A 27,606-nucleotide genomic window follows, 5' to 3' on the forward strand; every position below is an offset into this window, starting at 1 on the left:
TGTAAATATGACCACGTGACCCTTAACCGGGACGTAAAATTCAAGTTTTAAACCATCGTATTAGAGAAGTAAACACAGTTGTTTTTCTCTTTTCTTTAACTGGAATGTGTTATGCCGTTTGGAGTTATTTGAAATTACTTGGATTCAAAAGGATTAATTCTTCTTTTTTTACTTCTAGAAAATACGTGTGCTGATATAAGATTTCCAAAACCGGAGTGATATTTCTTGTTTCTACAAGGAACTGTAGACTTCAACACTACATGTTACATCATACGTCATCGTCTTAGATCTTGGATTCTTCGTCGGGACTCGAACTTGAAATCATTAGAACATTTTATTATTAGGACTTCAAAAATTTTATTCGTTGATTATTCTTGGATTATTTTTGGATTTGATTCTTAAAACCGTAGGTTTATATTTTTTCATTTTTACAGAATTTTTCCAGGGAAATAAATTATTATATTTTTTTAAAGCTTGTTGTTTCCACTCTTTCTTGTGGTACTGTTTATTCGAGCCTAAACACGTAACATAAGTGTAGATATTGTTTTTGTATTTTTTTAAATAGTAAATATTGTGGATAGTACATTTGGGGCTTGTTTTGTTTTCCTCTTCCCTCTTTGTGGATAGTATATTTTGGGTTTGTATGAAAATAGAAGAAACCCAAAGTCCCTTTATAAGGACCACTCATATGCCTCGAAAAGATTTGCTTTCTTGTATTCATCAATCTATGTCTATGTGTTATATATGCCTATGTCTTTACTATATTTGTCTCTCCCAATGGTAGCGCGTATTCAGGTCAGCCACTTGCAGAGAGAGAGAGAGAGAGAGAGAGAGAGAGAGAGAGAGACTGACTTCATTTGCTGCATTTCTGTCTGCCTAACATTGTTCCAAGTGTTCCGCCCAACTGAGGTCAGCCCCTCCCTACCTTCTTACCAATCTCCAGTACCGTGAAGTCACTTCACCTGTTCCATTCATATTGTCTTGATACAAAACCCAACCTTTTGTCTTGTCGATATATTGGCCCAGGGTGATTTTACAAATGTTGTCGCAATAGTGGCCCAGGGTGGTCTTGTAATGCTAATTCTCATTGTCACTGAAGTGCCCCCATTCACAACTAGCGATGTAGTTGTTTCTCTTCTTCTTTCTGTCTCTTTTATTTTTCATTTGCTACATGTCTGTCTGCCTATAATTTATACATCTGTTTCATCCAAAAACAATCCTGTCAACACGCCTGTCCTTCTGAAGTCCCCTCGTCCTCTAAGATAATGTACCCCATTATTTCTCTTTTGTAATGAAGTCTTAGTAGATTTTCATTGGTGTGTGTGTGTGTCTGTATTAATCAAAACCTTAAGACACATCACCCGATAAAGCACTAAAACAAAAACATGTGCTATGTCTTACATTGTAGGACTGTGTGTGCGTGCGTGCTTGCGTATGCTAGCCACATGGGCTCCTATCGTTGGTTACAATTGACCTGTAGTTATTATATAGTACCTGTATGACGGGTTAATTGTAAGCAACCATACGAGCCCCTGTGATGCTAGCTAGTCTGGTCACATACGTGCCTTCATACATGCCGTACCCCCCACCCCCACCCCACCTCACTCTCTGTCTCTGTGAATATTTACCCCTCCTACAGATAATTCACTAAGAAAGAAAACAGTCACTTGTTTGTTTGTAATAGCTGAATGGTAGTTTTGTTCTTTTTTGTTATGAAGTTTCTTTCTATGTTTATGTTTATGCCTGGACGTCTGTGTAAATTTGTTGTATATCACTTTTACCGATAATTCCAGTAAATTATATAAATAAGAAGAATTTTGTTAGTTCCTTATATACATAACGAGAGGGTTTTGAGTGAGTGGTTTGGAGTGTTTTATAAGGTTTGGGGTGGTTTCAAATGGACCGGACCCTTCCAAACCGGAAACATACTTTACACTTGCTAAATGTTATGACATGTATAACATTGGCGCTAACGTACGATACATTTTCTTTGATTGCTTTGAGAGTGACCCGATGATTACAGTTGGCAGAGTTTTTCGAGGATGTTTTGGTCGGGTTCAGTTTACCTAAACTGAAAAACTGTTGTCACTATCATATACCGTCAGTTTATTCATCAAATAGTGTGTTACTGAGGAACGTTCTATTGATGGCAAAATCAGCACCGGCTTCATCTGTTACACCTGAACCACAACAGTTTGATTTTTTTCTTGTGCTCGATTTCGAAGCAACATGTGATGAGAGAAAAAATATGAATCCTCAGGTTTGAATGTGCCAGCATTGTACAGCATAAAATTTACTTCCCTCTTTACTTATTATAATGTACCATTGTACATTTGTATACACTAAGTACAGTGGGTGCAACAATATAGGAGCACCGACAGTAACGGATCATTTTAACGTTTGTCACTTCTTTTATTGTCAAATACTAAATCTACGAGGATAACTATGTGCAGTGATTTACCTAAAACTTAACAAAAGTTCGATTCGCGAATGCGCTTCCAGTCTAATCTACTTATGAAAAAACCCAAAACAAAACGAAAGTGCGTTCTTTATAGTGGAGCGAAACTTGAGCCACAATCACAAAATACTTCGAGAATTACAGAAAAGTTTTAAAACTTGCACAGGTCAAACACACGTGACATAACAGAAAAGTCAGTTGAGGAAAAATTTGATGAATTTGGTCTGGAGTTGTGACTTCGAAAAAGGGAGGATTTTCAATGAGAATGGGAAATTTTTAATTGGACTATATTTACCACTTAGTTCTTCCAATGGAACCCAAAGCTTGGGTCACCATGCGAGTAGTTTTTGTCCATTTTGTATGAGAACTTTTGTGCAGATCTCTGAGTCGGAGACCTTTATTTTGACTGGATTTGAGAATGATATGAAATTGTAAAAGGGAGATTTAGTTTGGCTATATGCAGCATGACGGGTAATGTCATTCTTGCCATTGTAGCAGATTTTAAAATCATGTCAGCTTATAATGTCCATTGAACATGATTACAGCCACTGAAATTTCAGTTTCTATCCATGATTTAAATTTTGGCTGCTTAGATATTGCTGTTTTAGAATTGGGAGATGATTTATGCTTAGATATCTTGACAAACTTTAAACATTCTTGTCAAACTAACCCTGTTTTATGCTTAGATAACTGAGCATAGTGATCTAACCGTAATCATTTGATCTCTTTAATCCCTTACGGACTTGCTTCTGATTGCACGTACATAATCTTTGTCAATCAACTTGAAACACTTAAGCCAGCCGACTGGGCCAGCAGCAGAGGGGGCGAACAGACCGAAACTTTTTGCACAATAAACTCTTCCAGGAAACTATTCCTTGATAGAGGGCTTATTTCGACGAAATAAACCCTTCTATTCAGAATACAGGACAAAAAAAAATGTCCTTGAAAATGCTTTGTATTTCCGCTGATATAACGCGAGTTACTTCAATAAATCCGACTCGTATCCGACATAATTTCCACGGTGAGGTATCATCGAAAAATCAGGTGTAGTTTGCGCCCCCTCTGCTGCTACGAGAAAACATTTTTATGTTAACGGAATTAAATCATTGATAAATAAATAATGGCAAATATCGGAGAAGCACTCACAACTAGATTGGCGCGAGAACGACTAGCCGCGATTAAAAAATTTCTTCCGGTTCGTGATTCCGTCAGAGAAAAATTACAAGCACGACAAGAAGCAAAAGTTGAATTCGCGGAAGGTGCCGAGGAATTATTCAAACCTGTTACAGCTGCTACTACTGAGGTTAAAACTGCTATCACAGGAAAAATTGACCCTGTTGATCCTACTAAATCAGTGCCAGGTTTGCTTCAGGCCATAGAAGAACTCAAGAAAGAACAAACGGTGGCTGATGCAGGTGCTGATGCAGGTGCTGATGCAGGTGCTGCAGGTGTCAAGGGAACATTTATAAACAAATTTACTGAAGAAGGTATTGAAGAAATAAAAAGTAGACCACTTGAAAACGAAAAGGAAATTAGAGATTTTGCTGCTTGGATCATATTAAATTATAATGAAAGGCAAAAATATTTAAAACCAGGAGCTGGTAAGGGTATATCTCAGGATGAGTGGCGAGATTATGTGTATAAAGTAAATCGAGATATCCCTCGAATAAATAAAACTGACATTACCTATATTGCTATAAAAGGATATGTAAGTGATATTATTACAGGCTTAAGAACACAACAAGAGAAGGACGAGCAAGCAAAAATACAACAAAAACAACAAAAACAACGAATGAAGGAAGATGCCGAACAAAAAAGACAAGAAGAAAAACAACAAAAAAAGCAGTCAGTTGCTTCAAAACTACGAACACCACAACAAACAGTAATAGATGTTGATCCAGGTGAATACGAGTATGCGTTAGAGAAACGTCCACGTAAAAAACCTCCCCAACGACCTACGACGCCGACACCTCCAGAAGAAGAAGAAGATGATTTTCCCACTCCTGTTTCGACCCCCCCCCCGATATATCAGAAGAAAGGGAAACACTGAAAGAGCAAATGAAAAAATTACAAGATGAATTAAAAAAATTAATTGATGAAAGAGAAAAATTAAAAAAAGAAATAATGAAAAAGGGTACCCGCTCTAAGGTAGAAAAGATAGAAAAAGATGCAAGATCTATAACTGATGAAATTGCTAAAGTATCAGCAAAACTAAAGAAAACAGGAAAAGGTTACACCGGTCGCGGATATAATAACCACATCTGTCCTGATAATATCATCAATGATGTATCACGGCTAGAAGTTCTCATCGGAGGAAGACGTGCCGGAAACAACTCTCCGGAAATTATAAATGAAGCCGCAGATATCTGTCAGAGACTATTTCAGCGTGGCATTATGGATATCGGCGTTTACCGGGGACTCATTGATGAACTCGCAGACGGTTACCACAGCGACTAGCAAATTTAGTTAGAGAAACAATAATTAAATAAAATGATCGTGCACAATTCTCAACCTAGACACACTAGCGTGTTACCAGTCCGCGTAGTGAACTCGCGATTACCAGTCTACAGAGCAACCTACGGAGATGGTCTCGGTGATACAGTTACTGGTTTGTTTTCAAGAATAGCCCCTAAGGTGTTACCGATTGCAAAACAATTGTCGATGAAAGCTATTGATGTTGTCAAGGATAAAGCCCTTGGATCTGTTGGTGATCTCGCCGGGAAGGCATTCGCGTCAATCAAGGATAGACTGTTACGGTTAACTCGTAGATCAAAAAAACCGCCACCGGTGAAACTGGCCAGTACTGAACTTATGCCCGCGGACGTCAGTAAAGTAATAAATCAGGCTGCCAATCAAAAACTTGCAGAGCTTGTAACCCAAACACCCGAACAAATAAATACAAGCCTGATATCAGGAAGCGGATTTCGTTTTAGAAGACAATAATTTTATATAATGTTCAAACCTATATCTGATCCAGCGTTCGACATGGATGCACCAACACTAAAAGATGAGTCCGTGCGCGATTATCAGTATTATTCTTATGAGGCAACAGTACCTAATCAACGCGGACGAATTGAATTACGAGTCCAGGATACAAGTAGATATTTCCTGCCCGCTGAAGCATTTCTTGAAGTCACGGGTGAACTTGTAACAGATGTTGCCGCTGATACAGCATACGGAGCTAATGTTCGAGTTGGTTTTGTTAACAACGGTATCATGGCGCTGTTCAAAAGTGCTTCATACAGCATTGACGGAAGAGAAATTGAAATAATTCAGGATAATGTTGACGTTGCTACAACAATCCTGGGATTAGCGAGATACTCAGATGATTACACTAGATCAGCTGGTCCGACTATGATGTTCGCTAAGGATAATTCTGATCATCCTGAACACAGATCTACTATTCAAGTACAAACAGCACAAGGCACTGCTATGGACCCGCAACCGGCTGGATTTGCGGCCAGACCAGGTGCTGCATTTCCAATATTAAGGCCTAGTCCAGAGTACAATTTAGGTTTTGCTACACGTAAATTAATGTTATCAGGTGAACGTAGGAGATTTTCATGCGCAATTCCACTGTCTCACATCTTTGGATTTTGCAGACATGTCAGAAAGGTTATTTTTGGAGCCAATCATACAGTTGTACTTAACCGAAAAAGTGATGACGTTGACGCTATCTGGCGAGAAGACGGTGTTGCTGGCGGTAAAGTAATATTATTCAAGCTTGCTTTGTGGATGCCAGTGATGTCCCCATCGATCACTGAAGAGCAACGATTACTCTCTTTCATGGACACAGGTGGTAAATCACTGATATCGTGGTTAACAACATCAACAGATTCCATTCAAGGTGCCGGTGCTGGGCAGTTCACGTGGCACATAGCATCACAACAGGGAATATCAGCGCCGCGACATATTTTTGTTGCACTCCAGCAAAATGCAAGGTTGACTTCCCAACTACAGAGTAATATGATATTTGACAAACTTGGTGTCTCTGAGGTTTCGCTGCGGATAAACGGGCATCAGGAACCATCCGAGGATATACTGATAGATTATGAGCGAAATGAAGTTGCACGGGCGTATCATCGTTTGATGACATTTATGGGACGTGATCAAAATATTGATACCGGGTTGCAGATATCACAACTGGATTTTACAACGCTGTATCCGATTTATTACTTTTCGCTGGAACATTTGGATCTAACAAAACAATCTGTCGTTGATATACACTTCAAAGCTCGTGTAGGTGAGTTTCCCCTCGGCCCGCCTGCTGGTTTTAGAGCGATCGCTGTCATACTCTCCGATAAAGCAATGCTGCTTGAAGGTGTTGGCGGACGAATGAGGGTCATCGACGCTCCAATCGAGAATATGTAACGCAATTAAAATCAAACTTAGGATATAATGTCATACAGTCATGTTAATGTCACCTTGACTTCCGGTCAAACGAAGAAATTGCAATCAAAGAACGCAAGCACGTGCGGGACATCAATAACACTAAAACGAGATCAGATTACTGGTGGTCCAAACAAGCTGTCGTTGACTAATACTCAGATTAAACATTTTAATAAGGCACTAACAGCAAAAACCGGTATCCGCCTTGATTTCTCTGCTGCAGCTATCAAGGACATGACTAAAACCGGTGGAATATTTCCCCTCATCCCAATACTAGCTGCTGCAATTCCAGGATTACTTGGCGCAGCGGCAAAAGCTGCAGCGTTAGGTGCAGTTGGAACCGCAGCTGGAATGGCACTAAAGAAGGCAACCGGAAACGGGTATAAGAAAAAAAAGGGGAGATCCACTCGCGGATCAGGGCTAAGACTACCAGGAACTCCACCATCATGGTATCCAAAAAAATTCTAACGCCGTTGAGCAATTTTGATTTACTCGATGCTGTTAAAAAATTGCGTATAAAACATTTCAGAGGAGTATTTATGCGAGATCAATTACCGACGCGGCCGAATAATCCAGAAACTGGCATTATCAATCTCGACAACAAAGATGGACCTGGAACTCACTGGGTTGCTTACGCGATCGATCCTCGTGGGATAATCTATTTCGATTCGTACGGTTTAGCACCGCCAACTGAGTTTCTCAGGTATGTCCGCGGAGTGCCTCGCACTTTTAACAGCAGATTTTTTAATATTCCAGTGTGGCAGTCGACGCTACCAACACAAACATTAGTTGATCCGCCCATTTGTGGAAACGAGGTTTTAAATGTTCTTGATGCAATCTCAAGAAATCCAGCAACGTCTCCTCATAAAGTAGTGTATGAATATACCGCATCGAGAAATGCTTAGCATTTTCATGCTCGCATTTGAAAAACAGCAATAAGAATAATGGTGGATATTTACGGAAGACCTTTCACAAGAAAAGTCAAACCAAGCACAGATGCTGATCTCTCAAAATATGCGACCCGAGATGAAGTCGATAATCTTTTGAATATAGCTGGAGTTGACCCAGATGAAGTTGCTATTTTTCAGGACAAGCAGGGAAAACTAAGAACGAGCAACATTAAGTGGAATGATATAATTCGCAAAGTTCTTGGAGCTACCAAGGATAACTTCGTTGCATTTAGTGATGGTGGCCGGATCAAGGACTCGAATATATCAATCGCAAGCATCAAAGACAGTATTGATAAAGGTGTTGATAAATGTGTGAAAAAAGCCGGTGACACGATGACAGGCGAACTTAGCATGAATGGAAACAAAATAACCGTTCTAAAAAATCCGGAAGGTCTCGAAGATGCCGCAAACAAACAATACGTAGACACCGTTGATGATAAACTAGCCACGTTGCGGTCAGAGTATGATGTTCACGTGAACGGGTTTAAAAGACTCCAAAGAAACTTGCAAAAAACTAGTGAAACCGTGGATAAGTTCTTTGGAACTCCTCCAGTCGTCGATGTGAAACTCGCTGATGTAAAGACCGACATTAACACGATCAAACAAAGACAGCAGGATATCGTATCGGGTATTCCTGAGATCGTTAACAAAACCAGTCTGATTAAAGTCCCCACTGGAGTTACTCCCGGGCATATCACCAACATCGTATTCACGGTATCATCGGGATTCGCAACATGGTCACGACAAAATAGCACTATCAAATATACAGCAACAGCCACCGGTGTTTACAGGTTGTCTGTGTTTTCAGCCGCTAAATTTGAAATCTTTACAACATATCCTTGGAGACATTCCACCGATAAGTATTCCGGGGTTGTAACCGTAATACTAAACAGCGGAACGGAGGAAACATTTATGCTTGAAGCCGAGGACGATAGTTTAACAGCAACATCTTACTGGTGGTGTTTGGAATTCGTCGCTTCAACACCTCAATTGGTTACCGCGTAATTGAAAATCGGCAGCGATTTTTAAATAAATGTCAACGACGCCAGATGCTCAACAATATCGATACAATCAAGTCCGTGAGTGGCAATCTGAGTTAAAAACTGTCATCGAAGTAACCAGTCAAAAAGTAAAAAAATACAAGCGCCGCATAACAGTGCTGGATATTATGGTTTATTCAGTATCTGCCGTTGTTGCATCCGCGGGAGTAATACTATCAGCGGTCACTCCGGTAATTGCAGTCGCTGCCACGATCTCTGTTTGTGCGACCACAACCACGGCAGGAGTTTTCGGCATCATAGCAAAAAAAATATCCTCGTGCGCGGTCACAAAATTACACGATTACACGACAAAATTAAATACAGCCACGACCGCATATCAGAAATTATCATCGCTGATATCATCATCGTTAGACGCGCAATCCAGCGACGCCGCGTTGATATCAGATTCTGAATTCAAACTAATGTCAGATGTGTACAATGACTATTTGAAAACTAAACAAATAAATAATGTCACTGATGGCAACGCCACAGGAACTGCTTCAACAAATAGTCACAAACACAACGCCGGTAAGGACCACAATGATCTCAGTGTCCTCGACGACACCACAATTCAGCATTAATTTTCGAACTCCAATTGCCGTGAACGAAATCGCGTTGTCGAAGCTCAGTGCGTATCACAGCTGGCCCAATATCAGGTCGGAATCATTTGGTGGTCAGCAGCCAAATAATTCGTTTGTGTTTTCGTGGAAAAGCAAAGCCGACTCTGACGAATTCGACTGGGATACAATTACACTCCCCACTGGGAGTTATCAGATCGAAGAAATCAATAATGAGATACAACACCAAATAAAACGAATCACCGGCAAGGAAGCCAAAATATCTGTGACCGCGCACGAACCAACGCTGTCTGCGGTCATTGAAATCTCAACACCGGGATACGCCGTGGATATTTACAACAGCACAATTCGAACAGTATTAGGATGGCCACAAAAACGACCCGAGGTCGAACCGGGTCAACCAAAACCTGAAAAATCGGATTTCGAGACCACGAAGGAAGAACTACACGACCTCGTGTACGGCGAGCATTTATTATTTCCAGATCAATTACGATCAGGCCAAGCCCGGTTTTCAACATTAGATAGACACCCCTTGGATATAATATATGTAATTTTCGAAGACGGGAGATTCCGTGAATACCTTCCAGAAGACATAGAAGCTCATTTTTTTAATCCGATCAAACAAGCACATAAACAACAGCTAGACCTGTTGCGAGTATATTTTCAAGATTATATCTCTGATATAACAAAACCACGCACGAACATTATCACCACCATAGAAAAACTAAACAAACTCGTATCCACGATGGAATTTATGAATCAAAAAGTAATTCAGAATCTACTGGATCTCAAAGGCGATTATGGAACCCAAAAAAGATCGAATTTTGCATCCCGATTTGGTATTCCCGTGAAGGATATTTCAGATTTTAAACTTCCTGGATATAACGTGCGCGAGCTAAGAAAATCAGTCCAGGATCTCATCGCGGAATCTTTCGAAGATATTTCTGCCACGTACACGCGAACAAAACCACAACCTGTTATTTTAAGACACGACAACAGTACAGCATCCGATGGCAGACACATCTCACCCGGGATCGTAAATATCACAGATGTTATTGCGGTCAATCTTGTATGTGACGTCATCGACGGTAGCTACAGCGCTAGCGCTGACACAACGACGGCGACGCAGGGGTTTATCCTGTATACGTTCACACCAAAAGACCCCCCCGGTTTTCTGATTGTGCAAGAACCAATCAATCCCGTCTATCTACGGTGTAATAATCCGTGGTTGTCAACGATAAATTTCAAACTTGCCGACCAACGGGGGGATTTGTTGGACCTGCGTGGCGAGACTGTCTCCGTGAACTTACTGGTGAAGTCCTGAAACTCTTCGAGTTTCCAAATTGGAAATGCAAAGCATTTCTGGAAGAGTTTCCACGCATAGCGTTTCTCTGGCGATGCTAGCATCGCTCACGCATTTAAAAAAAACAGTTGTATATAATGTGTGAATACATTCACGCACGAGTTCATATTCATGATAAGCAAATTCTTCACGAGGCAATAAAAACCGCATTTGGAAACGCTAGCGTTTCTGGAAACTCAAAGAGTTTCTCTGGAAGTCCAAGGGACTTCTCGGGACAGTATTTCCCCGTTAAAATAATCGTTGACGTGTATGGTGACGAAGACTTCTTGTTGACGTCGTCACAATTAACACAGCTACAGCAAAATCATATGATCACAGCTTGGTGTCAACGAGAACAGATTATGAACTATTCTCATTGTTGTATTGATGTTGAAACGCTTAAGCAAATCCTGGAAGTCTAAGGACTTCTCATGTAAAACATTTCGAAAACTCTTTGAGTGGAAAACGCTATGCGTTTCACACACTCTGAAAACGCCCTTGAGAAGTCCTTTGGACTTCCAGAGAAACTCGAAGAGTTTCCACGCTCGGGCAAAAAAAAATAATACACTTTTTTTTTACCGTGGAAATGTGCTTTACACTCCAAGTGGGGGGGCTAGCGTTTCTCAGGTTCTACTTTCACTTTGTGCTGTGAGTCACACGCTATGCGGTTTATACTTCCTTGTCGGCCTCGTAGTCACAAATACTAGTATTTTCGTCAGAAATGCAAGGCATTTCCGTGTCTAGATTCTTTATATAACCTTTTAACCGTCTCACCCTGGTGCTAATTAATTTTCGAGTCTCATACTCGCTTGACAATACAAGACGAATCTTCTCAACTGCACGGCACAGTGGAATAAATTCAGATACCTGATTTTCAGTTATCCCGGCAAGTGACCTGTAAATGCGATCTTGCAAACCCTTAATGAACCTATATCTGGCAGGGAGATTGTTCTTCCCCGATTGTGATAGCTCATTCAAGGATTCAAAATCTGACATAATTGTTTCAGTGTCTAGTAAAATATTAAAACCTCGCTGTTGTAATTCTTTAATTTCAACAAGTATGGTATTTATATTTTCGTGATTCATATTATTATATATTTTCATATTTTTAAATGCATGAAAAATGCTTTGCATGAGCGTGGAAACTCGAAGAGTTTCTCTGGAAGTCCAAGGGACTTCTCGTGCTAGCATCACCAAAAACAAAAATAAACAGATAGATGATGAGCGGTTATCACTTACTGGGTACTCTTCACCGGCCTACGGTTCTTTCATGAGTCCTTTGTTAGGATTTTTTTTTCTTTGTCTTATATTAGACCTTCGTGTTGTGATTTTTCCCTTAGGCACCTCATGTTACCGTTTATTTTTGGCCAACACTCTTTCTGAATGTTTCTATTGGTGGGCACCCAGGTGACGTAGAGCTTTATGCATCCATCTATCTGTTTATTTTTGGGGGTCACTCACCCCATGAGGAACTTCTAGATCGTCAAATAACGGTCTAGAAGCTCGGGAGGGACGATACAACACAGAACAACCTTTAACCTCTGATTCGAGTGTCATAGCAGGCAAAGGCACAATGAACATGTAATCTTATCCTAAGACCTTATCCTATGACGACACAAACATACACAGGTGGGTCATTTTCTACGATCAGCAGCAGAGCAAAACCATCCATTGAATCGACCATTGGATGGTGCACAAAAGACACCCGCCATTGGCGGATTTAATTTATGGTTTTGCTTGCGCTGCTGACTTTCGATCGACCCAAAGGTCTTAGGGAGCGATTTCGTATATAACCCAACTGTTACTTGCGAGTTGGAAATTCGCTCTAGCAGTGGGCGGGACTTGTTTAAAATATTTTAATTGTATGTTTTCTTAAGCGCGGTCATATAACAAGCACAGAAGAGCAAAACAGTCGGATATATTCAGTAAAACGAGGATATTGTTTGTAAAAAAATATATATTCTACGGTAAATAAATGATTACATGTTATGAACTCGATAAAATATTTTATCAAGGTGGCTTTCTTAGGGGGAGCAAATCCTCTGACCCAACGACAACTCTGCAAAGCGTTACACACTCGTGGAGGAGTTATCGTCGTTTGTGTCAGCGATAAGAGTTATATAACAGAATGAAATCTTCTGTTTGAGCTTCTTTGAAAATGCTGTTTTGTAGATCCCGGTTGCGACACGCTGTACAACAGGTGAACAAATACCGAAATACCTACCGGCGGCGTTTATTGACTGGAATACAATTTCTTCACCTGTAATTGCGTTTATAGATTTAATAGCTCTTCTTGCAACTGTTTTACAACGCCCTGTGTTACCCAGTAGGCAGTTCTTGCTCTGAGTGACCACGCGAAGATTGTTTATAGAGTTATCAAGTATGTTACCGTTAATGTGATCAATGACAAAACCCTTAGGGATCACTCCAAAGAAACATTCGTAAATAAAACGATGACATAAATACCTCTTTGAGCACGTGGCAGTAAATCTTAAATAACCAGAATTATCAACTGTACCAACTTGTTTCCTCAGCCTGTAGTTTCTCACTATGCCATCTCGGTTTGCCTCATAATTTGGAATAGTTGGATGTGGAACAAATTCTTGTTCGGGGACGAATTCTTGATTCATTATACTATAAGCAAATCATTTGTCTAATTCATAATTTGTCTGAAAACTTATTTATGTAATCACGCTCCGAGAACGTGTTCGAGTCTGGATTTTTTTTATCATAATACCGTTTTAGTTCTCGATAGCGTTTCCCCCACACGCTGAACATAATTGCGTTTTTCCTCGTACTCCAATGCCGCATCTGATACACGGTATCGGTCCTAGACTCCCACCGCGGACCTGTTGAGCATGTTGTCCACAGTATTCGCCTCTGCAACGTCTGTTACACGGCGCTGATGAATTTAGTTTAATCCACTTGCATGAGTGCGCTTGCGCACCAGAGAAATGCTTTGCATGAGCGATGCTAGCATCGCCGGAGAAACTCTTTGAGTTTTCGTTCATTATATATAATATTTTTGTCTATTTAAATACTTGTCTTAATTATAATAATGAGTTTTGAAAGACTATCCAGAATAAAACCCGCAGGCGGTCGATTCGATCTTGACCGGTTAACTTTTGATCGACGACGACGAGAACTCACACTCGTAATTGGTGTTATCAAGAACGCCAAAGAAGAGTTTCGTCGTGATGGTGCTGCACATGTGTGGTCTTCGTATAAAATCATTTCTGAAAATGCCATCATTGATGGTACCATCAACGATACAATCGCGTCGAACATAATTGGGTATCTCGATGATAAAAAATATTTCATTCAGATAAAATTTATCGTTGGCGTCGACGACACGGAAACAGGTGAAACAACGTGGATTATCAGAGACAAACTAGACCCTATTCTTGATGCCCGGCGGGGGAAAACCGTCGTCGTAACCAAAGACTCAAACCCGGGAGTACTTGTTGGGATTGATATACCATATTATGCCAGAGCGTATCCTGTGACCGCAGTCATTTATGGAATTTATCCGATGAAGAAACCACGCGTTGATAAACTCAAACCGATGAAGATGTCAGAGTCATTGATAAAATCCACAGGGTTGAATTGTGTAGCCGAGCGAGTAATGGAACATTTTAAAAATGCAATGCGAGGAAACGGCCTAACACCGCTAAGACAGACTAAAATAGCAGCGTGGGCGGCAAAAGTAGTGGATGAAGGAGCGTCAATAAATGATGTTGCCGAGCTCGAACGATTACTAAAATTTCCTATAACGGTTTCATCGTTGACCGGTGAGGTATTGTACAAGAGTAAATATGATTCCCGTGGAGCACCAATAACTATTATCGATCATAACAGTCACGCCTGGACTGACTCGGTTAGGATATTTCCTCGAGATCGTGTTGTAAAGTATTATCCGGAATTGGAAAATGCTAGTGGTTCCACGAGCGGAAATGCCAGCATTTCTATGTTTGATTTTATTTATCAGATAAGTAAAACCGATCCAGTGTCGGTGTGGTTATTCCGAAGTGACCTCGAGGGAGAGTTTGATCAGTTTGTGAAACCCAACGGGGAGGTATACAGAACGGCGGCATTACATCACGAAATGAAAAAACTCGCAGAAAAATATCATGCGACGAACACTGATACGTTACTGACGCAGTGTTTTACTGTCCCGGGTGTTGTCACGCATATAGCCCGAGAACGAAATTCATGGAGACCAACCCCGAAGAGCTTTCTCGAGGATATTCAACAGAGCTGTATCGAATACGGGCACGGTGGTTTGTGGAATACCCAGTATGATCACCGCGATATGATATCCGTGGATATGACGGCGTGTTATCCAGGAAGTTTTCTTGGGCGGGGGGAATGTAGTGAGTATTTTAAACGGTTTGGTCATATTACAAGCTCGATGACAAGAGTTGCCATAAACGGACCATTGCCTGATTTTGACCTGACCGGGGTTGCTTGTGTGTCGATGTTTAAACTCGCTACGGGTTTACATCCTGTGTGTTATGCTTGGTTTGGTAAACATTTCGTTGAGAAGCGATGGGCACCAATAGTGTTATTGCGATACATGCTTGACAGTCGAATACTGCTGTCGCTGACGGTCAGTGAAGCGATTATATGCTACTGTCGTCAAACCGAAGTTTGGTTGCCAACTCCGCAAGTCACCGTAGAAATTGAAAATTTCCGAGAATATCCAGAATCGTTTATCGACACTATCATCGAAAGAGCTCCCCGAACTGATGAAAGCACAGCAAAAGATCTAGGACGAAGAATAATAGGAAAATTTACTCAAGGTGGAGCGTATGATCATAAACTACATCATAGTCGATTAATCATGGACGAGGCCGAATTGGATCTTATTGTCGCTGATGCCGCCACGAATAATACGTTTTGTACCCGCGAAGATGTGTTTCTGTCAAACGGGGAAAAATTAGGAACTGTTTTTAGTTATATCGACGGAGAATCATCTCAGTACACACATTTGAGATCTTCGATGCTAGCTTATGTATCAATAAACCTATTGTCGATGATTAATAGGTTTCCCGTTGACGCAGTGAGAGTTGCAACGGATTCATTCTATATCGATAAAAAACACTTAGCGGCGTTGAATAAGGTTATACCGAATGATCCATCGTGGGGTTCATGGAGAATAAAAAATGAAATGTTGCATGGATATTGTGAATCAGCTGATGTTGAAATCGAGGATGAATATCGCGGCGCAGAAATATCTGGGAAATTTTCAATTTCTACGACAACTTCGCTGCCGCCGGTGCACGATCCTGTTGTGAGACATAGAACAGTTTATCTCAACGGGGCTGGTGGTTCCGGTAAGACAACTCGCGCGATAGAATTATTTAGAAACTCTGACATGATTGTGCTAACACCCACACATAGACTTGCCAGGGAGATGCGACAACGGGATGTTAACGCGTGTACGTATCACAGTTTTTTCAAATACAGCGGCGGCACATGGACTCCTACGCGAATGGGAACGAAATATATCCCCGAGAAAATAATCTGGGATGAGATAGACACTGTGCCGTTGGATACATTAAAACAGTTTCTGGATTGGTTGCTAAAGAAAAATACCGCAGTTGTTATGTGCGGCGATCATGGTCAACCACCGCCATTTACAGGTGAATCTCCACACACGTGGCTGAAAACTTTTGTAGATTATTATGAGGAAATAACTAACGATGTTAGAGCACTCGATGAAACGCTGAAAGAGTTTAAGGCGTTGATCAGGCTACAAACCAATAAAGTCCAGTGTGAGATAATGCGTGAAATAATTCCAGAGACTTCGCTGAGCGACTTTTGGGAAACGTGGAAACCAGGTGATTTAATTGTGGCAAGTAGAAAGATAGTCAGGGACACACTTCAGCAGCGGTTATTTCAGTTACATCAGAAGAAATTTCCCATGTTGCCAGTGCCGTTGTGTTATAGACCAGCTGATACGCGATTGCAGAATACCGACGTTGATATACCTGGGAGATCGGAAAAACAGAATTTAGTATTAAATGATATTGTCACAGTTGATATTGATGCTGTTGAACAGGCACTGAAAATGAGCAAATCCCCGTGGACGCTAGGATACGCTATGACCATCCACAGTTCGCAGGGACTAACTATTTCAGATACAACAGTTTGGATTGTTGATGATCGCATCGAGTGGTCAAATTTAGTTTATTTAGCCGTGTCAAGAGTAAGAAGGATAGGTCAGTTACGAAGAATTGTATTAGATGATGTTATCAACGACAGCATCAACAGATCAATCGCTGATGATACAATAAGAAAGAAATTAGCCGGTTACAAACAGAGCGACAAAAAAAATGGCAACGAGTTTGATCTCGACGAAACATTTATTATACAATTACAACAACAGCAGAATAATCACTGCGCGAGTTGTAATTGTTTATTGCTGTGGCAGTATTCGAAAAATAATCCAAGGCAATTTACCGTAGATAGAATAGATAGTAATCGCGGTCATACGCGTGAAAATGTGATGTTGACCTGTCTTGAGTGTAATCGACGCAGAGGTGCTGCTGCAGTTATTTAAGTGATCGAGGTGGTAATTGTGTATCCGCGGGGATCACCTGAAGTTGCTCGCGTGTGAATCCACGCTGAGGAGCAGTTGAATCTATTCTGTAGATTGCGTTTCTCCCAGTTGATCTGGTTATGCTGGATATCTTGTGTGTGGTAACACTCCATGTGGGATCGGTTGCTCTTTTTTTTCCTCCTTCGAGTTCGCCGGGTTCGTATAAATACCTAACGGTGACATTACCCAGCAACGGGGACGCTAGCGTCGTTGGCTGCGTTGAAACACGTTCACTGACGCGGGGTATATATTTTTTTGTGATTGCATTTACAGGTCTCATGTTTGTTGTTCTGGTAATTTCATTATTCAGTGCGGCTATCACGTTTGGCAGTCTTGCAACCCATTCACGAGATCTCGTATCGTAAATGAATTCCCTCGCGTACTGGTATCCGAATAATCTCTCAGCGAGTGTTCTATTAAATCGCTCAACAATTGCCTGATCCCGATGAATTTCAGTATGTCCTCGTCGTATGGTAACGTTATGCTGCTTTGTCAGTGATGACACCGCACCCTGAAATTCTTTACCAGGATCAACTTGTAATAATCGGGGCCAGCTTAGAGGTCCTCGCTGATAAATTCGTTTAAACGCAGAGGCGACTTCGGACGCTGTTTTAGTCGCTAACGGTTCTGCTTCTTTGTATCTACTAGCAACATCAACTACTGTTAGCGCGTATTTGTATGTTTTTCTACGGACAGTATCATGAGGCAGGAATAGTATGTCAGCCTGATGAACTTCATTGGGGATACTAACATCAAAATGTGCAAAATTGATTTGTCGAGGTGGTGGTAAGTAGATTTGCCATATTGCTTGTTTTGATAGCCAATTTTTGGCAACCTCGCGTGTTACTGATGCCGCGTTGGCGAGTTTATTAATTGCTGCATTACCTCTCCAGTATCCGGCCGGGGAATAATAAATCGCTTCCATTGTTATTAATTATCCAGCGCCTAATGCTAATTTAGATTTCATCGCTGATATTATTAACCAATTAGCAAGTGACTCCTTAAATGATTTATTTTTTATGGCGCTTAGTGCATGAATTAATTTCACATCCGCGATATGCCTGTCTTGCAGATCTTTACTTCGATAAGCAACATCATGCATGTGACACGCTGCGTCGATAGCGTTTATCGGATACTCTCCCGGTTTTGGTTTAGACTGTTCATCAAGTCTGATATCTAGTCGTGTCCCTGGACCGCAGTAATTGTATCCTGGGAGATGCTTTTCTCCCGGATATTTAGCCCAAGGGGTACCTGGAAGTCGTCCGAGGGTTGCTGCGATGTCACCTCCGCTGACTTTGTCAGGCTTTTTTTTTGAAATCTAAATTTTTTTGTGCCACATCGCGCACACTTACCAGAAAGTGCTTGTCTGTTATTTTTTGTTGTAATGGTTGTTAGATCATTCGTAGGGGTTTGTGCCTTACACTTCACACAATATAGATCCATAATTATTATTCCTTATATACAAATGGAAATTACAGATTTTTCTGCGACGCGAAGAAAGGAGCCAGTTAAGCATAATTCAGTCCTACCAAACTCTATCAGAATGATCATTATAGGACCGTCAGGATCAGGTAAAACGCAACTGCTACTGAACATGATAATGAAGTGGATGAAATGGGACAAACTATACTTGATAGCTCCGTCTGTGGATGATCAACGTTGTTATGATGTTATAAAAGATTTTAATGAGAATGCAAAAGCGCTGAGTGAAGACGGCGACGAAGTAGTTGAATTTATAACTGATATTGAAGAAGCTCCGTCCGTGGAAGACCTCGACGGAAAAATAAATAACCTAGTAGTGTATGATGATGTGATGCTGGACAAGCAAAAAAATCCTGCAAGAATATTTTCACGAGGTCGTCATAAAAACACTGATGTGATTTATGTTACTCAGCGTTATACACAAATTCCAAAAGTAATCAGGGATAACTGTAATCTTCTTGCGGTGTTTAATGGAGTTGATGTTCACACGCTGAGAAATATTCATCAAACCTGGTGTAGCGGCGATATGGATATTAATAAGTTTAAGAATTTCTTTAGTCGCGCTCAAAGAAACCAGCACGGATTTGTGACAATAAATTTACACGACCCGCGTACACGATACCGCGTCGGCCTTGATACACTATTTGCGACATAAAAATGTTTTTCCTTGGAAACTCATTTCGTACAGCAGCAGGGGGGCGCAAACTACACCTGATTTTTCGATGATACCTCACCGTGGAAATTATGTCGGATACGAGTCGGATTTATTGAAGTAACTCGCGTTATATCAGCGGAAATACAAAGCATTTTCAAGACATTTTTTTTGTCTCGTTTTCTGAATAAAAGTGTTATTTCGACGAAATAACGCTTCTATCGAGAATAGTTTCCGTGGAAGGGGTTACTTGTAAAACTGTTTTGGTCTGTTCGCCCCCTCTGCTGCTGGGCCATTCAAATCAAAGAGATATTAATTGTTTTATGTTGCTTGAAATTAGCAACTGAAACATCTTGTTTGGCATGCAGTTTAGACACTTAAAGGAATTTGGTAACACTTATATCTAGCCATGAAATTAAAAAAATGTCCACATGACATAGTGTTGTGTTAATTTAACATATTGCGAACAGGACATATCAATCAGTGGTGGCTTAAGAGTCATTAGAAATACCGGTTATGGCCTAAAACGTACATTGATATGTTGCAGACAGATCTGTTTAATAACAATTTATGAATAGGGTAACATCAGACCCACAAATAGTCCATCATTATCAACACATATTTTGGGGGCTGATTGAGATTAATGTTACAGCAGCTCTTGAATGAGATGAAATGCTGAAGTTATTTTTCTGTTGAAAACCTGTTTAATGGTGAAGACTATGGATAATTTAACAGTTTTTGAATAATTCAATTTTAGTAGCCAGTTTTTTAAAATGTTTTTTTCAGGTTGTATTTTAAATTGTTTTTCATGATCTGTCTACTGCCATTCTTATTTGTTGTTGTTGTTTTGGGTTTAATGCCATTGCTCAGTGCAAGTTAGGCAATACATGGCAGCCAGTGTAACTGGTGGAGGAAGAACCTGGGAAAACTCCGGCAAGAACCACCAACTCAAGGGAAGCTGCTGGCTAAATCTCTCACATTGGCTGTGCCTGAGACTTGAACCCATGTGGGAAGAGGTGAGATGTCAGTGTTTGGTAAATGCAAGCACTTTAGACCACTCGACCACCCACAGAACCCCGTTCTTATGTGAAAATGAGATATGACTAAAAAAACATTTTCAGCCGTGTGTTGTGCTACTCAACCGACTCACTCACTTTAATTAAAATGAGTTGTTTTGAGACTGTTCGTAAGTGTGGACCTGTATCTGTACACATATGATCTGGTACTATCAAGTGCAATCCATAATGCCTTAAAACATGGCTGATTAGAATCGATATAGCTCTCCTTATAATTTTATTTAGTGAGCAGTTCTACATCAGAAGGTAAGAGATCGTTTTCATTCCAATTGTGTATAGTGTGTCCACAAACTTTATAAATAATTATAGTAATATAATTTATACAGAAAATGATCTGTTACTGTCAAACCCACTGCATAATGTACACTATGCAAAAATAGGGTTGTACAAAACACCCAGATATACCACAAATAAACCCATATATTCCTTTGACATGCATAATATGGTAAGTAATTGCTCTTTACATATTATATATTGTAGAAAGATATCAGAAAAGTTGACAAGTTGCATTACCGGTAGATTGGTAGGATTTTCTCTGCCTTGTTGGTATATAGTTCAGTGTGCATCTTTAACACACTCATTTATACTATTGATTCATATATAATATCTTCATTTTTTTCATTCCTTTTTTTTTTTTGCTTTATAGAACTTTATGTTATTCAGATTTCAGTATTTAGAATGTCTTCTTTTTTAACCATTTGCATGATACCCGAAACACAAATATCTCATTTATACAGTTTATTATAGGTATTAAAAATGTATTTGTGTGCTGGTGTATGCATAAATATACCCCAGATACATGCAAAGTTGTATTATATACATAGTGTATGTTCTTCTGGTATTAGAAAATACCAGAAAAGTTTATAAGAAACTGTAGCTCAGACTATTTTGTTTTTTGAGTTTTCTAGATTAAACCAGTAGACAAATTTGTTTTGTCACATTAGCCAATATGTATTGAATCTTTGATGTTGATTCCAGCTGAGAACGATTGTATAAAGGTAGTTCAGTGTTAGATGGTTTGAATATATGCAACAGCAATTTGAATTGAAGTTCATCTGTTGGCTGGTGGTTGTCCAAACTGAGTGATATTGCTGTTTAACATGAAGTGTTTAGAAAGAGTCAATTAACTGAATCATTAAACAGAGGGATTAGATTTGGATACAAAAGTAAATCCAGATAATTTATATCATTGGTTGTGAATTTTGGTATAAGTCTAACATCATACAGTAATTTGCAGCTTGTATGGTTACTTTCCATCATGGCCATCAATGTCAGAAGACAATACAAAGCACGGCTATGTAGTTGGGGTTATTTTTGTATGCAAAAACCACACAGTGAAGGGATATTAATTTGAATCACATTGTAATGGATTATAGTAAGCTTGGAACCGTAATTAGGAAGCAGTTTGAAAAAATTCATCTTGTATAGTGGGATCTATGGCTATTCCATTTGATGGTATTAGAGCAGGGGTGGGCAAAATACAGCCCACTGGCTGGATCTGGCCCATGGCCTTTTTTTATTTGTTAGTTTACATGATAGGGTATGGCTTTAAAAATCATTTATCCAGCATGTACCCTGGAGTGTTACCCATGCCTGTATTAGAGTGAACTGCCCAACAGTAAGGTACCATTGCATCTTATTCATTTATCTAGCCTGTACCCTGGAATAAGTTACCCATGCCTGTATTAGAGTGAACTGCCTAACAGTAAGGTACCATTGCATCTTATTCATATGTCTAGCCTGTACCCTGGAGTAAGTTTCCCATGCCTGTATTAGAGTGAACTGTCCAACAGATAGGAATGGAGTGCAGGAATTCAACCTTCCTTCCTGTATGAAAACTTCCGCCCTGACTTTTAACTGATTCCAGGTGGAATTTAAAGCAGATTTCACTTAAAGCCTAGATTCCACTTATTACAAATTTTAGGTGGGTTCAGGGCGGAATACAGCCCGAAATATGCAAATTAGACAATGTATTACTAGGCGGAATTAGTTTAATCCGCCTACTAGGTGGAATTTGTTTATTCCGCCTACTAGGCGGAATCTGTTTATTCCGCTTATTTAGCCTAGATTCCCCTTATTATCACTTTTAGGCAGATTCAGGGTAGAATATAGCTCGAAATACGCAAATTACTGTTACTAGGCGGAATCTTTACTTCTGCCTAATTAGATGGAAATACCTGCAGAAACCCCATCCAATAATGAAAATGTCAAGGCGGATTTCAGATGGATTTTTTAAGCAATTTCTGCCTAAACCATAAAAAATATACTTCAGATTTCTATTAAACTGCCTAATGATTTTTAGGCATTATTGGGAATCAATGATAAATATTCACAGTAATTTTTGAAATGGATCATTAATTTTATTTTGACAGACATTATCAAATAAGATTTAGGTTTTTCTTGTCCTAAGGGGCAATGCCATTTTCTTTCTTGCATACAAAATCTAATCCAACATGGCATCACTTAAGTATTTTTCATTTCATTTTAAAGTTTGGTGAGATTTCACAAATATTTTGACCAAAACTTTCTTTGAAATTATGTTGAGGTCTAACTCAAATTTCTTTGAAATATATGTGAGGTTTCACAAAAAAATTGACTAAAACTTTTGTAAGATTTCACTAAAATTTTGATCATTATATAGTACTTTATTTAAGTTTTTTAGTGTTTCAGACATTTCAGCAGGTTTCAAAGAAATAATGGATATGAATTAAACAGGACTTTATTAACCAAGGTGATATTTAAGTATGCATGAAAACAATTATACTGATGTTGTAATTATATGACATCCAAGGCAAGAGAAATGGGAGTTAATAAAAATAAAAATAATAATAATAATAATATATGACTTTATTTAGAGAAGGTAATTCAGTTAGTTACAGAACTAATCTACCTTGAGGCCTTCTGTGATGTACAACATATACTATATATACAACATGATATAAAATATCTGACACTAAATAATTAAGTGGTTTTAAAAATCCAAGTATCAAGCCTGGAACATATGAACAGGCATCTGTGAACACATAAACATATATAAAATATTAATCTGCATTGAAAAATTCAGCCGTGAAAATAATGCAAAATTACAGAAAAGCATCCATTTGAGACAATTTGATTATAAGAAGAAGAAAAGCTAGGAGCCTGCCTTATGTCACTTGTACTGTAGACTGGATTTTTGATTGCACAAACTATGATGCTGTTGTTGTCTCTCGAATTAGTCCTTGTTCCATAAGCAGCCGCGACAAACGTTTATCATGCTATAATTACTCTTATTTTACAGTGAATTCCAAGACACCAAGAATATTTTGATAATATACACAATAATGCCTCACGAGATTGAAAGTAGATTCTACTTTTCAGCCAAGAAAATTCCGCAAAGATATGACTATCTTTGATAGACATGGATATCTGGCAACAATTCCCACCAGTGATCTACACGTTGTCCCTCCTTAAAGTTAATCAGTTTGGAGTTGTATAACTTCGAAATCATCCTGATTCAATTCCTCGTCTTATTTAGCACGTTAGCCGCTACTGTAAAGCTCTTTATGGCACAAAATGCAAAATGCTTGTCCTGGTGTTCAATTTTCATACAGATTCATCAATTATGTTCCAATCAAATTTGCGTTCAGGGTATTCTCATTGCCGCACATTTTTCAAATGGTTATTCAATCTCTCGTCCCGCTCGAAAATTCGAATCGCCATATTTAGCAAACATGCTCTTTCCCATCAGTTTCTGTTACGCGACGATTCATTGGTCAATTAAAATTTTTTGACCAATCAGAAAGCTTTACACAACGATCATCTGTTCAACAATAAACGGAACAAATACTTATTTGAAAGCTTGTTGTGGAATGGGACCGGATGGAGCATTATTTAAAAAAAAAGTTTCGGAGACGATATTAAAAAATGGGTCCATATCGAGGAAATTCAGGTCAGGAGAAAAGCGAAATTATGTTTTAAAACGGAAAACAAAATGAAAACTTGTTCGAGGGCAGTTAAATCCAATTGAAGTTAAACAAAAATACAACAACAACAACAAATTTGAAAAAGAAATTTAACATGGAAAGCTGTGAAAAGAAGTTATAAATTGCGCCCAAAATAAACAATAAAATTACAGCTATCAGAAACAGGAAATATAAATGCTGCTGAAAATCATTCAAATTGTACAAGAAACAATAAATGTTATTATATCTTATTGATATTTTTATTGAACTGTCAGTGATATTACAATCACAAAATATCACTATATTTTCAGTCATTTAACTTTACAGACACACAAAAGCCAAGTCCTAATTATGCCTTATTTAAGTCTGATGTAAATGACTAAGTTCTTCATTCCGCCGAGATGTTGGTTAGAAAATAAACTAAGTCCAGATTCCTCCTTTCATATAATAGATGTCAGTGACTAAGTTCCTAATTCCTCCTAGATGGTGGGTGGAAAATCAACTAAGTCCAAAATTATGCCTAAAGATGTATTTATAGCAGGAATTTGACAAAAGTCCATCTTAGAGTTAGACAGACTCTAGATGGATTCTTCTTTGATTTCTCAAATTTTCCATGTCCGCCTTTCTATTAACCAGATTTTTAACATTTTAGGCAGATTCCGCCTGGAGTCTGCTTAAGTTCCAGGTGGAATCCACCTAATTATTTCGTACAGGTTATGAAGCAAATATGGGGTTTGGGGAATATTCCAAATATGAGGAGTTATTATGTGAACAGTGGAAGGATTTGTAAATAATACGTGCAGTTACTGTACATTCATATGAACGTTTGGCGTGATGTTGGGAAGTGTGTGTGAATATATGTATCAAAATTGCACATCATAGAATGGACCCTGGTCATAGCCATTTATTTAGAATGTAATAAAGTAATTCAAATAAAAGAGTGGATATTATCGGTATTTTTAAAAATAAGAATGAGAACACTTTATGTATTGGTTTTTAATTGAATTTTGCAAATGTATTTTTGTTATATTTATCAATAAAGTTGTGTTCTTAATGCAGATAACACAAACGTACATTTCTCATTTTGATTGGTAATAAATAATGGAATATTTTTTGATGTTTCAGTTTCAGTTAGATCTGACAGCATATGCTTATGTTGTCATGGTTATCTTTTCTCATTTCAGGAAATCATAGAATTTCCAGTTTTGAAGGTTAATTCCAAAACTTTGGAGACTGAATCCATTTTCCACCATTATGTAGAGCCAGATGTACACAAGAAGTTGACACCATTTTGCATTGAGGTAATGGCATGTTTATAAAAATTGACATCATTTTGCTGAAGTAATGAAGTGTTTACAGAAGTTTACATCTTTTTTTCATAGAGGTAGTGATATAATTTTGCATAGAGGTAATGAAGTGTTTATGAAAGTGGACATCATTTTGCATGGAGATAATGAAGTGTTTAAAAGTTGACATCATTTTGCATGGAGATAATGAAGTGTTTTGTAAAAGTTGACATCATTTTGCATAGAGGTAATGGAGTTTTTATAATAAGTTGATATTTGAGGTATAACAATACACTTGAATATTTGGTGAATCGAAAATGTCCCATATTCATATTGTATTTTTGGTATTCGCAGTACTGTTATTTGAATATTTTTGAATATAAATAGTTTAACATAAATCTTGATGTGTACCCAGTTGTCCAGTACTAACCATATTTCAAAATACAGTTGACATTTCATTGATTTAAAGCGTAGTTTGTTGTTTCAGTTGCACTATAAACATACTACATCAAGTTGTTTAATTCGAAGTTGTAAAACTCAGTCTCATATTCTTATTGTGACAATAAATTACTTTAATAAATTATTAGTTAAAGTTGTTTACTGTTTTTTAATGATAATTTTATTAGTATTCAAAAGCTGTGCAATTATTGATGAAAATTCAAGTTAATTTCATTCTCCAAACACGCATTTTACAACAATAAAAAACAATTCCTGCAAAAATGTCAGCTGAAGTTGAATTTTGAGGGCCTTCAGCTAAATATAAATCAGCTGTATGGAAATACTTTGGATTTCCAAGGTACAAAGAAGACGATAATTCTGTAATGAAAGAAGCCAAAACTATCTGCAAGTTATGTAGACATATTATCAAGTATTTAGTACTATATAATATTTAGTATAACTTTTATTCTTGTTGTTGTCAATATATACTGCCTATAAAGGCGAACCTTTATGGGTCTGATATTTGTAAATGCTTTCAGTAACAATTTTAGATTAGAAACCTGGGTCTATTGATTAAATTTGCTAAAAAACATTCAAGCTTAAAATCTGATAAAATATATTTAAAATCGTGTCCAAAGTGAGAGAGCATTCAGTACTGCTGGAGACATTTGAACTGCCCAAAGGGCATATCTCAAACCAGAGCATGTTGATATGCTTGTCTTTTTAAAGAAGAATATTCTTATTTGAACTTCTTTTATGTTACTAAGACTAGTAACCAAGACACTGAGTAACCCACGTGTCAACTAACTTTAAATGAAAAACTTATGTATTTTTGGGGAATGGGGTGTGTTCTTGTTTTTCTTTACTGAATATTCATGAATAAAAATTTGAATTTGTCATGCTGTATGCATGATATGTATGATATTCACCACCTTCTGTATTTGTTACAGCCCTAGTTGACATAATTTTACATAGAGGTAATGAAGCATTTATAAAAGTTGACATCATTTTGCATAGAGGTACTGAAGTGTTTATAAAAGTTGACATCAATTTGCATAGAGGTGATGAAGTGTTTATAAAATTGTTTGCTTTCATCATGTCTAACAGGAATTTTCTTGAAATGGTGGTGGTGACAAAATGTATTTTGTGACAGTGTCTTTTTTCTTGCAGTCTAGTTGTTTCCTGTTGGCAGTTAGACTTTTATTTAAAGATTCCTCTGATGATTTTGTCTTGTCATGCTTATTTGAATAGCATAAGTTTTTGCTATACTTGGCCCACAGTTATAGAGGAATATTAAAAATTGCTGAAGTTTGTGGCACTCCCCCCACCCTTCTCCACGTCAAAGGTCAAGGTTATGGGTGTGGTCA

General features: G+C 38.5%; 1 protein-coding gene across 2 annotated transcripts in view; it reads left to right on the forward strand.

Annotated features, from left to right (window-relative positions):
- Positions 1-1,926: 1,926 nt before the first annotated feature.
- LOC149806784 (ERI1 exoribonuclease 3-like) overlaps positions 1,927-27,606 on the forward strand; it is a 42,067-nt gene continuing 16,387 nt past the window's right edge. The window contains exons 1-2 of one of the 2 annotated variants that reach the window (XM_089957577.1): positions 1,927-2,260; positions 25,700-25,816. In XM_089957577.1, coding sequence (XP_089813703.1) covers positions 2,147-2,260; positions 25,700-25,816 — 231 coding nt within the window. In that variant the 5' untranslated portion in view covers positions 1,927-2,146. Of the gene's footprint in view, positions 2,261-20,289; positions 20,512-25,699; positions 25,817-27,606 lie in introns of those variants that run through there. The other variant, XM_089957568.1, reaches the window with a different exon arrangement.

The sequence above is a fragment of the Sinohyriopsis cumingii genome, chromosome 1, assembly GCF_028554795.1.
Source record: "Sinohyriopsis cumingii isolate HCF-2022 chromosome 1, ASM2855479v2, whole genome shotgun sequence".
Taxonomy (NCBI): domain Eukaryota; kingdom Metazoa; phylum Mollusca; class Bivalvia; order Unionida; family Unionidae; genus Sinohyriopsis; species Sinohyriopsis cumingii.